At 52.2% G+C, this 12,227-nt stretch overlaps 1 protein-coding gene across 5 annotated transcripts in view; it reads left to right on the forward strand.

Annotated features, from left to right (window-relative positions):
- Positions 1-11,991, forward strand: part of LOC140612229 (pepsin F-like) — a 30,250-nt gene extending 18,259 nt beyond the window's left edge. For 3 of the 5 annotated variants that reach the window (XM_072789352.1, XM_072789351.1, XM_072789350.1), the window contains exons 2-10: positions 578-645; positions 3,543-3,705; positions 4,573-4,690; positions 4,774-4,892; positions 6,261-6,460; positions 8,477-8,593; positions 9,897-10,041; positions 10,129-10,227; positions 10,669-11,991. In XM_072789352.1, coding sequence (XP_072645453.1) covers positions 3,568-3,705; positions 4,573-4,690; positions 4,774-4,892; positions 6,261-6,460; positions 8,477-8,593; positions 9,897-10,041; positions 10,129-10,227; positions 10,669-10,821 — 1,089 coding nt within the window. In that variant the 5' untranslated portion in view covers positions 578-645; positions 3,543-3,567 and the 3' untranslated portion in view covers positions 10,822-11,991. Of the gene's footprint in view, positions 1-577; positions 646-2,392; positions 2,461-3,542; positions 3,706-3,738; positions 3,921-4,572; positions 4,691-4,773; positions 4,893-6,260; positions 6,461-8,476; positions 8,594-9,896; positions 10,042-10,128; positions 10,228-10,668 lie in introns of those variants that run through there. The other 2 variants (XM_072789353.1, XM_072789349.1) reach the window with 2 other exon arrangements.
- The last annotated feature ends 236 nt before the right edge of the window (positions 11,992-12,227 follow it).

The following is a 12,227-nucleotide window of genomic DNA, read 5'->3' on the forward strand; positions in this document are numbered from 1 at the left end:
TTAAAAAGAGCATGTGTGGGACGCCTGGGTGGCTCAGTGGTTGACCATCTGCCTTCCGCTCAGGGCATGATCCCGGGGTCCTGGTCCCTTGCATGGAGCCTGCTTCTGCCTCTGCCTGTGTCTCTGCCCCTCTCTCTCTCTGTCTCTCATGAATAAATAAATAAAATCTTTAAAAAAAAAGTTAAAAAGGGCACATGTGTGTCATTTGCTAGGTGCTATCAAATCCCTTCCGTAAGTCTGGGCCACCAAAACTAAATTGCAGCAATGTGGAGAGTTGAGGGGTAAGATGCAGTGCCCCCACTCCTTCTATACCACCCAGCCTGGGCACCAGGCCCACCTCCCATTGTTCTACTCAAGACTCAGACCTAGAGAGAACTCACAGAGGAGCACCAGGTCCCCAGCAGTCTTGGAAAGAGCTGTAAAATTCCCATTCTCTTTACTTTGGCTGGAATCATACCAGCTTAATGGGTAGCTTCATACACCTCAGGCTAAGCAGAAGCTGTAGGTAAGTCTTTTTTTTTTCTTTTTCACCTTCTTTGATTGACAAGCTTATTCCTTTGTGTGTTTGGTTTGGCAGAAAAAGTGTTTCAAGCCTTGGATCCTTTTGGGGAGTTATGTCAGGTGCTCAGCAAATGAAGGTTAATGGTAAGTCTGTTGGTTGATTTGACGCTGGTTGGTGTTTCTTTACAAATGCACAGAAAACTCACATGGCTAGGATGCATTCAGTCTCTTACTCATCCAACCAACATGAATTGAACATCCTCTTAGTCTGCACTGTACTCTTGCCCCTAGGCTAGAAATAAAAACCTGTACAGCCTACATGTTGAATCCAGCCCACAGCTGCTTGAGGTTTGGCTCACACTGTTTATTATGGGTCTGTTTTGTTGTTTTTTAAGAAAGTAGTTGCTTACATTTGAAAATAAGGATTTCACATAAGCATCCAGACTTCTGACATCTCTTGAAAACTTGGCCAGTCTGGCATCAACAGCCAGACATGGCAACTCTGATGGGAACAGGGTAGAGGCTGCCTCCCTGTCACAGGCACGTGCTGCCCTTTGCCCATGCTGCCCATCCAGCCTTTCCATTCATCTCCCTCACCTCCTGGACCATGAGTTCTTGAGCCCTGCCCTAAGCTTCCCAATGGCAAGGACTGCTAGTGTCTTTTTTTTTTTTTAAGATTTTATTTATTTGTTTATTCATGAGAGACACACACAGAGAGAGAGGCAGAGACACAGGCAGAGGGAAAAGCAGGCTCCATGCAGGGAGCCTGATGCAGGATTCAATCCCAGGACCCCAGGATCACAACCTGAGCAGAAGGCAGACACTCAACCACTGAGCCACCAAGGCGTCCCTTAAATGTATTTGTTTAGGGGATCCTTGGGTGGCTTCAGCAGTTTGGCACCTGCCTTCGGCCCAGGGCATGGTCCTGGAGTCCCGGGATCGAGTCCTACATTGGGATCCCTGCATGGAGCCTGTTTCTCCTTCTGCCTGTGTCTCTGCATCTCTCTCTGTCTCTATATATCCATCTATTTATCTCTGTCTCTCATGAATGAATAAATAAAATCTTTAAAAAATGTGTTGATGTATTTTTTTGGTAATCTCTACACCTAACATGGGGATCGAACTTACAACCTCCCGAGATCAGGAGTTGCATGCTCTTCTGACGGAGCCAGCCAGGTGCCCCAAGGACCACTTGTGTCATATTTGACTTTGACTTTTTGACATCCAGCCCAGACCCAGCACACAGTGAGTTCTCAACAAATGTTTGTTGTGTGAATAACAGGTCTCTTGGACGCATGCATCACATTTCTTCTAACATTAAAATTATGTAAGTGTAATACTGCTCTAACTGGATCTTTGGAGCCGACTGGCATCATGAATGCCCCTGGTCTGTGCCATCCCACCACCTAAAATCATCTGTATGCCAGTGTGCTGTACTCGGTGTCTTCACAGCGACACTTGACCTCCCTTCCTCCTGGCAATCTCCTCTCCAAATGAGGACAGCAACACATGCCTCACAGGCCTGGGGGGACTACACCAGATCAGCAAACCCAAGCGTAGCACCTGGCACTTATTTTTAGGACATTATTAGCAGCACCTTTATCTCCAAGATAGGAAGAGTCTACCCACTCTTTGTTAGAACTTACGGTTTGGGATTGTTTGTTTGTTTGTTTGTTTGTTCCAGTCAAGCCCCAAGAAAGAGATCATAATAAAAATCTCTGTATTCTGTGAATTTTCTAAATCCCCTCCTCACAAACACTGATGAGGATAGAGATCTTATCAGAGAGGTTCATATGACTTATCAGGTCCACTTAGCGGCCCTCAGGGGGACAACTAGGGCAGGTCGGAGTACATATAATGAGCAACTCGTGCTGGCCATTGCATGCTCGGAACCCAAGAAGAAAGCATGAAGTGGTTTGGGGTCCTCGGGCTGGTGGCCCTCTCAGAGTGCTTAGTCACGTAAGTACAGGGACTTCAGGTGGCATCCACTCTTTTTCTGGACTCTTTCTTGCCCTCTTATTCTCCTGCTCCACCATGGGTAGAGAAGAGCATATAATCATTCCCAGACTGTCTTAAAGTTCAAGTATCTATTTATTGATCAGTAGCTTACCACGTGCACCATGGGGTCCAGGTGTCTTGAGGCAGCCCTGCAGGGTTGTACAACTCCAGGAGTGCCAGTCATATCATGAACTATGTGAAATGGCACCCCTTGGAATTGTTCAGTGCACAACCTGTGCAACTGTAGGCATGGCCCTGTCTAGGAACAGCATTTCTCCTACATTTGTTTCTAGGTCTTCTATCTGCTCTCCCTGCTCTCTCTCCATTTCCATATACATATCTATATCTCTACCTATCTATCTATCTCTTTGTCTTTGTCTCTTTGGATGTCTCTGCATGCAAATTCTGTGTTTTTCTAGTTTGTGTCCTTCCTGTTTCTCTGTCCTCTTAATTTCTCTAATTTATTCCCCATCTCCTCACTTCCTCCATAACCCCTCTCTTCTGGTTGAGCCCTGAAAAAAAGATCAAGAGAGCTACTGATAGGCCCAGTTTTGCCTCTAACAAGCAGTGTGGCCATGCCAAGTCACCAGCTACATATAAAGAGAGGATGATTTCCACTCTACCTCCCCTCACCCCCACCATGGCTTCTTTGAGAAAAACACAATGAGATGACAGCAGCAAGAGGGATGGCTGCCTTTGTTGAGACCTCCTATCGGTCAGATGCATGATAGCCATCATTTTGCTTAACACCCCAAACATTCTATGTGAGGGAGTTATTGTCATTCCACCTTTTTGCAGGAACGACAGAGGCACAGAAAGGGCATAGGGCTTACCCAAGATCATACAACAGAACCTGTATTCAAACCTAAGTTTATTGCCATGGTCTTTCCGTTCTGTTGGGTGGCCTGTCTTGATGATGATATCATAAAGATGCCTGGAAAACACACGGTAGGATTACAGAGTGAGATGTGGCAGTTACATGTAACATGGGGCGGGCAATTACTGTCTCTCATTCATTTCTCTTTCCCAACGCTGGCTTACAGAATCCCTCTGACAAGGATCAAGTCCATGCGAGAAAACCTCAGGGAGAAGGACGAGCTGAAAGATTATCTAGAGAAGCATCCTTACAACCTGGCCTACAAGTTTGTTGAGTCTGTAGATCCAGACACAGGGGTCTATTATGAATCCATGAGGAATTACCTGGATGTAAGTGCAGTAGGCAGAATGGCTCCACAGAGCACACCCTAGGGCTCCAGCCAAGCGCTGGGGTTCACATGACTGGAGGTGTGAGCAGGGATGCTGGGGCTGGGGCTCCTGCAGGCAGAAACAAGGGGGAACAGGAACCCTTCCCAGAGGAGAAGGCACCCCCACCCTCAACTCCTGGTCTGTGGCAACCAGGTCTGGCAACGACCTGGTGGCAGGTAAATATCCATTTCAGCACCAGCGATACTTCACTGGGCACCCATGAACCACAGCACTTGGCTTGAGGGACTTTGTTCTTTCTGAACTAATGCAAATCACTGAGTTATAGTTGAAGGGGAGCCGTGTCTGCTTAAACGACAAAACCCACTGTGAACCAAGTTTGACCCCCCCGGCAGAGGCAGTGCAACCTCCACAACCCCAAGAATGACACCAGTAAAAAGGTTAAGTGCCTACGGTGTGTGAGGCCATAAAAAACTAACATAAGATCATCATTATTGTTAACAAGGGGTCTCATCTCTTCTCCAAGAATGTATAGTACAACCCGAGAGACAGGCAATAAGTAAATGAATGTAAAAGGGTCAACTACATGGTATTGATATTATGTTTTGAGTTTAGAGGAAGGGGCCTGGAGTGATATTAGGAGGGCTGCCTGGAGGGGGAAGCACTCAAGCTGGGCCTTAGAGGGTGGAAGGATTTAGTGAGCTACGGGTGACACTGAAGAGCTTTTCAAACAGAGGCACTAGCTGAGTAGAGGCTTTAAGGGCAGTGGTTGAAAGCTGATTGCAGGAGACACGAGACACCCAAAAGAGGCAGAGGCACTGGGAGGGCCTCGTCCAGGCCTCCTTCAGCACCCCTTCTTGGCCCCCGCAGCTAGCCTACGTTGGCACCATCAGAATTGGGACGCCCCCACAGGAGTTCAAGGTCATCTTTGACACGGGCTCGTCCGACCTGTGGGTGCCGTCCATCTACTGCTCCAGCCCTGCCTGCGGTGAGCGCCTCCAACCCCCTCTCGCGCACCCCCATCCCTTCCTCTGTCCTTGGCATGCTGACACTCACCTCCTGTGTCTGCAGCTAATCACAACGTCTTCAACCCTCTGCTGTCCACCACCTTCCGGGTCTCGGGACGGCCCATCCACCTCCAGTACGGTTCTGGGACGATGTCAGGATTTCTCGCCTACGACACCATTCGGGTAAGGTGGAAACCCAAAGCTAGGGCAGGCTGGTCCTATAAGTGACTGCTTATAGGGCCAGATGTAGGGTCAGGGGGGAGCACCTGTCTTTCCCAAAGCCTCCCAGCAGCTGGCTGCCTGCCCTGCACGGCTGTGTCCCTAGGAAGACAGTACTCTCCCCCCGGCCCCCCTCCAGCTGACACACAGACTCCTAGAACAGCTACCCCAGAGAGCAGGTCATCGTGCTGGTGGACCTTAGGGCCAAGGATTTGCAGCTTCTTTCCCCTCGATTAGCTCAAGGCTGATTTTGCTGGGAACAGGGACAGCAATGCGGAAAACCACCTGCTTTTATATTCTCAGACTGTGCCAGGCATGGTGCTGGGTGCTTTTGTTGTAAGAACTTGTTTGAGCCTGTGTCAGCCCAATGGGCAGCCACTGCTACTGCCATGAGGCAGATGCAAGCACCGAGGTATGGGGAGAGTGAGTGCCTTTCCCAAGGCACTCCGGTCACGCACCTGCTAAGAGGCAGAACTGGGATGCGAAGCAGGACTCATACCCTTGGAAGATGCTTTGGGGGAGAGGGCAGAGAGGGCTCCAGGCAAAAAAGCAGAGGCCGGGGCAGCCTGGATGGCTCAGCCGTTTAGCCTGCCTTCGGCCCAGGGTGTGATCCTGGAGACCCGGGATTGAGTCCCATGTCGGGCTCCCTGCATGGAGCCTGCTTCTCCCCCTGCCTGTGTCTCTGCCTCTCTCACTCTGTGTCTCTCATGAATAAATAAAATCTTAAAAAAAAAAAAAAAGGAAAGAAAAGAAAAGTGGAGTCTGCAGCAGTGGAAGGGCCCTGAGAAATGGGTTCTTACCTTTGGGGGACTTTGAGGCTCTAATAAAAACTGTGGGCTGCCTCCCCTAAAGTGCCTGAACACACACACACACACACACACACACACACACACACACACAAGCATATTTCCCACACAGAATTTTCATAAGAGCCCTGATGGCTGCGTGGTATAATAGCATGTCTATGTCCTTGGTGGACACAGAATCCACAACGATTTGCAATAAATTTGCTCCATTTCTGTCATCAGAGTAATGCCCAAGAGGAGACTGTCCTCCTCTCTCTTCCTTTTGTCTTCAAATGTGAACAACTTGGCCCCATTCTGCATCTGTTTCTCCACCTGTAAAAAAAGGGATGATGTCAGCAAGAGGAGTAGTGTTGGTTAAAACCCACACAGCCCACGCAGACAGAGCCTGTACCTCATGCCAGCGGAGGTCCCCGAGGGCACTACCATGCCTGGGTTTTCCTCTGCGGTGTTCGTGGCACATGCCTGCCCACCTCCACCCAGCCCCACTTTCTAGCCCTCTCCCTGGTAACCCTCTCTTCTCCTATAGTTCGAGGGCCTCGTTGACGAGTCTCAGGCATTTGGCCTGAGCCTGAGGGAGCCTGGCAAGTTCATGGAATATGCAGTTTTCGATGGCATCCTGGGCCTGGCCTACCCCAGCCTCAGCCTCCAAGGGACCATCCCCATTTTCGACAACCTGTGGAAACAAGGTCTCATTGCTCAGGAGCTCTTTGCCTTCTACTTGAGCAAGTAAGTCTGGGCTGGACGAGCCTTTTGTCCAAATCAGCTTAAGATGCTTCCAAGTTACATGATAAATTGTAGATTACTTGATCTTGAAGTTTCTTGAGACCAGGGGTCAGCAGGCTATGGCCTGGGGGCCACGTCTGGCCCACCACCTGTTTTTGTAAATAAAACTTTATTGGGATGCCACCATGCTCGTTTCTTCCCATTCTGTCTGTGGCTGCCATTGCTCTACAGTGGCAGCAGGGAGCAGTCACGATGGATATCATGCAGGCTGCAATTCCTGAAATCATGATGATCTGGCCCCTTCTACAGGAAGATTTTCCTGGCCCCCTTTTTCCAAGTCGCGCATTTGACCAATGGGAGAACCCAGGCTCAGAGAAGAGCTTGGTACAAGGTTGGCCAGGCAGGTGCTCGTCGTGGCAGGACCTGATCTCAGCCTGTAGGATTCTCCCCCATGGTGGGTGGTCAAGTCATCAGCAGATCTCTGGTCCCTGGGCTCAGTAGCAGGAAGAGCTGAAGTCCCCTGTCTGGTTAAGGGTCTGGGGCAGGGGAGAAGCACAGAGTAGAGGAGGACCCTTTTGACAGGCTGTACCTTCCTCACCAAGGGTGGAGTTTGACCCAGAGATGTGTGTAGGAGGCAGAGTGTGGTGGAGGCTCTAGAGGGACCGGAGTTCAAACTTCAGCTATATACACGAACAGAAACAAGCTGCTGAACCCCTCTGAGCCTCAAGAATTCTAGCCCCAGTCAAAGAAGATTTGTTCGACCAGTATTTATTGAGTGTCTACTCTGTGTTGGTGAAGGAGACAGGCAGGAGGCAGAGGAGGCAGGGAAGAAATAAATACATGAGTAAAGGGAAAATATAACTCTGGATAATACTCGATTCTGTGGCCGCAACAGGCCAAGGTGATAGAACAGACAGTGAGTGATAAGTGTGGATGTAGAGGGGCTACAGCAAAGGCCTGTCTCTGAGCTGAGTCTCTGTGATGGGAGAGGGCCCGGCTGCAGAGGCAAAGTCCCGGGCAGAAAGGAAAACCTGTGCAATGGCCTGAAGGAGCACCCAAGGACCAGCAAGGGAGCCAGTGTGGCTGGAACAATGCAGGAGGAGGGGAATGGGGATGGAGCATGGGGGGGCGGTGGCTGGGGGGGGGGGCTGGTATTGCAAGGGCAAGGCTACTCTGGGGTTTTGCTCTGTGTAGGAGTGGAGGCCTCTGGCAGCGATTAGGCCAGGAATAGACTTGATCCAATTTACATTTGTGAAAGCTCACTCTGGGTGTGCCCTGGAAAATGATGCAGTGGAGTGGAGGCAGGGAGGCCAGGGGAGAGGCTTCAGCAGTCTCTTTAGGAAACAGAGGGTGGCAGCTTGGTCCAGCGAGGTAGAGGGAAGAGGGAGAATAATGGACATATTCGGGATATGTGTTGGAGGAAGGGGCAACAAGACTTGCCCTTAGATTTGCTGTGGAAGGAAGGAGAGGGGTGGGCAGAGATGTGTCCTCCCTCACTAACATATTAGCGTGCTCCCAGGACCTGCTCCCTAATTTGTAGGAATGATGCAAAACAAAAACAGGAGGCCCCAGCAGAGAGTTGGGAACTTGCTAAGCCTGGGGCTCTTTCCTGAAAGAGGCTTTTCTGAAAGAGGACAGGCCAGACCTCTCGGGCTGCCTGCCGTGCCCTCCAACTGCATGGCCGAGTGCTCTGGTGGCCGAAGGGGACAGGCAGAGGGGGTGGTCAGAGCCAGCCCTGCTGCCTGACTGTGCAGGTTCGAACTCAGCCTCACCGTCCACTAGCCAGGCCCTAACCCCTCCGTGCCTCAACCTCCCTGTGTGTAAAGAGCAGGGGAGCACCTACTCCACAAGACTTTGTGACATGTGAACAAGTAAGCTGTGAAGAGTGAAGGACACAAGTGAAGAGTGTGCCCTTAGACGGTGCCTGGTGTGTTTGCTGAGCTTGGGAAAAGCATCCTGCCCCCTCCCCCATCACTTGCCCACCCAGTGAGCTCTTCCTCCCCCCCCCCCCGCCCCCAGAAAGGAGGAGGAGGGCAGCGTGGTGATGTTCGGAGACGTGGACCACTCCTACTATAGGGGAGACCTCAACTGGGTGCCCGTATCCAAACCCTTCTACTGGCAATTATCCATGGACAGGTGAGTTCGTCCCCCTGAGGGTGGCTCCGGGTGATCCTCACACACGCACACACGTGCAGACACACGCAGACACACGGACATAGCCCCCTGCCTCATGACAAGGCCCTGACCAAGCTGAGGGCTCAGTCCTGAATCTCGGTGCACGAGGACAGGGGAGGTGGAGGCCCTACAGACCTGGGAAGCTGAACTCCCTCTGGCAAGAGGGGCAGGTGGAGGTGCGCATCCACCTACTGGGAGCGGGCGGAGGTGGAAAAGGGGATGGGGGGAAGTCCAGCAGCCTGACAGGGTTCCTAGTACACGGGACAGGCAGTTTGAAAACAGGGAAAGTCCTGGGCGAGCCAAGACGGCTGGTCACCCTAGGGAGAGGCTGCCCAGCCGGGGAGAGGGGTCTTCTTCATTCTGGAGGTCTGAAAGCAAATCACATGAGGCGCCGCCCCACCACCCCCTCTCGGCCTGAGCATACAGTGCGGCAGAGAGCATCAGAAAGCAGGGAATCTACCTGAGAACAAGGAGGCGATAGCTCATGTGATTCTGTGTGACACCAGCACACAAAAGCTTAAAATGTCCTTTGGAAGCTTCCACAGCTGGTGTCCTGCCCCCTGAGCTAGATAAGGTGTTTCCTGGCCAGGGCCCTGGCATGTGAGCTGGGAGCTGGTGGAGAACAGCCTGTGGCTCTCTTCCTGTCATTCTGAGCACCTGCAGCAGGAGAACCTGCATCTGCCCTGTGACCCCATAGTGAGCCAGACACCAGATACAGAGCTCTCACTGTCCCTCTCTCACTTACTGGTTCATTCATTCATTCAACAAACTCATGTTGAGCACCTGCTATGCGCTGGACACTTGAGGGAGGCCCTGAGGAGAGAAATTGCTCTTACATCTAACAGGGCAGATGTACATGAAACAAGTCACACAAATAATGAATTACTGTCTTGATATGTGCCAGAAGTGAGTATAAGGATGCCGAGGTGACCGAGAGAGGAGGCTGATTTAGTCTGGGGATAAGACTTCCCTTAAAAAGTGACAGTGAAGCTGGAACCTGGAAGACGAGGAGAAATTAGCCAGACAAAGGGAGTGGGGATGGTTCTAGAAAGGGACACCGGCCTATGCAAAGGCCCTGAGGCACCAGAGAGCTTGGGACATTCAAGGACTGAAAGAAGTCAAAGAAGATCAGTATGATCAGAACAAAGAGAAACAGCTGGAAGGCCTGAGCTGAAGGGCTGCTCTGGATCCAGCCAGGGAGGGGGTGGTAGTGAAGGGAGCCCCAAGCGTGACCCTGGAACCTGCTTTATCCTCCGTCTCTCAGCATCTCCGTGAACGGAGCGGTAATTGCATGCAGTGGTGGCTGCGAGGCCATTATTGATACGGGAACCTCGTTGCTGATTGGCCCATCTAGTGTTGTCCTCAACATCCAGAAGATCATCAATGCCAAGCGGTCCTACAGTGGCGAGGTGACAGGTCATGCCGCAGGGCCCTCTGGGGTTCTCCATACACTAAGGGCCAGTTGGGCCAACCTTCTCTCTCCCTTTCTCTGACAGTACATGATTGACTGCAGCACCATCAACACCCTACCCGACATTGTCTTCGCCATCAATGGCGTCAACTACCCAGTGCCAGCCAGTGCCTACATCCGGGAGGTGAGGGGCCAACCCTGGGGCCAGGTCCTCAAATCTGGGACTTGCAGGAATGTTGGGGTAGCAGCCAGAAGGAGGAGCCCCCTGGGGCCCAAGCCACACCATAGCAGATGTGGCCGAGTGGCAGAGGAGGGCCACGTGGGTCTGGGAAGGCTGCCTAGAGGAGCTGAGTTCGGTCTTAAGGGGTGGGTAGGGGGTGAGGGTAGGGGCGAGGAGAGAAGGAAAGGCAGTCTCTGTGGAGGGAACAGCCGAGAATGTGAGTCACAGGAAAGACACAGGACCCAGGCAGTCCTGGCTCCTGGATGGGCACCCACTTTTCAGTTGCTGGGAGAGCCAACCGGCTCAAAGGAAAGGAGGGAGAGGAAGCGGGGAGGCACTGGCTGTTGAAGGGGAGGCTGCAGGTGTGGGCGCAGTCTGACTGGTGAAAATTTCTGCCTCCTCCAGGGTCAGGAGGGCACCTGCTACAGCAACTTTGATGAGGGCAGAGGCGGCTTGTTCGTCTCAGACTCCTGGATCCTGGGTGATGTCTTCCTGAGGTTGTATTTTACCGTCTTCAACCGAGGGAACGACACGATCGGCCTGGCTCCAGCGGTGTAAATGCTGGGACTGCTCAGGGAAGCAACCACGCCGTCCCCCCCCCCCCCCCCACACACACACACTCGGGGCATTCCTGCCCAGGTGCCCGCCTGAACTCTGTCTGCGGCTCCGTAAAGCCCTGCTCTCCGTGGAGAATCAAAGATCTCATTTTCCGTGGAGCCCCTCTCTCCGGATCGGGGAGGTGCCTCAGAAACAGGCAGGACTGCAGAATCTGGTCTGGACCACGAGTGAGAGGAGCCCAAAGCCAGCTGGCCTCAATGAAGAGGGCGACTAACGCCTGGAAGGCTACTGGGGACCCAGGATGCGGGAATCAGAGCAGGTCCAAGGGCTCGGGAACCCAAGAGATCAAACGCTGCCAGCTCATTCTTTCTCTCCCTTCCCTCATCTTTGATCCTCTTCTCCTGGCAAGTTTCTTTCCTCAGTCTTCCATGTGTCCTCGGGGCTTTCTAGCCTTAAGGGATGCAGACCGAAAGGAAGAAACCCTAGAAAGGAGCTGAGTACCCAGGGGGGCTCTGATCGGTGCCCGTCAGGCTGTGTCCGACCCTGGACCAGCCACTGTGGGCAGGCTCTGGGGTACTCTGACTGGTTCTCCTTGGGCACGTGGCCTCCCCAGTGCCAAGGATGTGATCGACAGTTTCATACCCAACCACGTGGGCCCCTGAGCTGAGGAGGAACAGTCCCCGAAAGAAGGGGCCGAGGTGCGTTCTAGACAGCTGGGAGAGAGTCCACGCCAACACCACCAATATCCGCCACCTCCACACCCAGAGGGACGGTTGAGGATAGTAAAGGTAGATTCTATTTTCCGATCGCAAAAGCCTAGTTGGCAGTGGCCTTCTGCCCCCGGGGGCTCTGAGTGAGGTCCTTAAGACTCAGATGGTCCCACTCTGGCCACCCATGAGTGCCAGGTGGAGAGAACAACAGGCACTAGTAGGAGGCCCGAGGACTATGGGCTTTCTCTTTGGGGGAGTCAGGGAAGGTTGGGTGAGTCGGCATTGACCTCAGTCTTGCCCCAAACCCTGCAGCTACTGTCTGTGTGAGATCTACTCTATGTCCACGGTTCTGTCCTAGTCCCTTCAGGATGGCAGAGGAGCACGATGTGAGCTCGTGGAGGGGGAGGCCAGACTTGGTAATGTCTTCAAACAAACAATAAAAATTAAAAACTGGGCTCAATGAAGACTCAGGCGAATGGTTTGTAAAACTCATGCTCAAGGGAGTCTTCATGGACTATAGGCAACTTCTCTCTTGGTCAGAAGCCACCAATAAGAGCAAGAGTAATAGGTCTAGTTAATTACATATGCTCACTGTCTCCCCATGACCCCCCACAAGGCAGAAAATGTTGCCCCCATTGTACAGATGAGGGATGGGCTCCAGCTCCCAATGACAGACACATGGTAGACCCTCAGTAA

Source organism: Canis lupus, chromosome 21 (assembly GCF_048164855.1).
Source record: "Canis lupus baileyi chromosome 21, mCanLup2.hap1, whole genome shotgun sequence".
In the NCBI taxonomy this organism is placed as follows: Eukaryota; Metazoa; Chordata; class Mammalia; order Carnivora; family Canidae; genus Canis; species Canis lupus.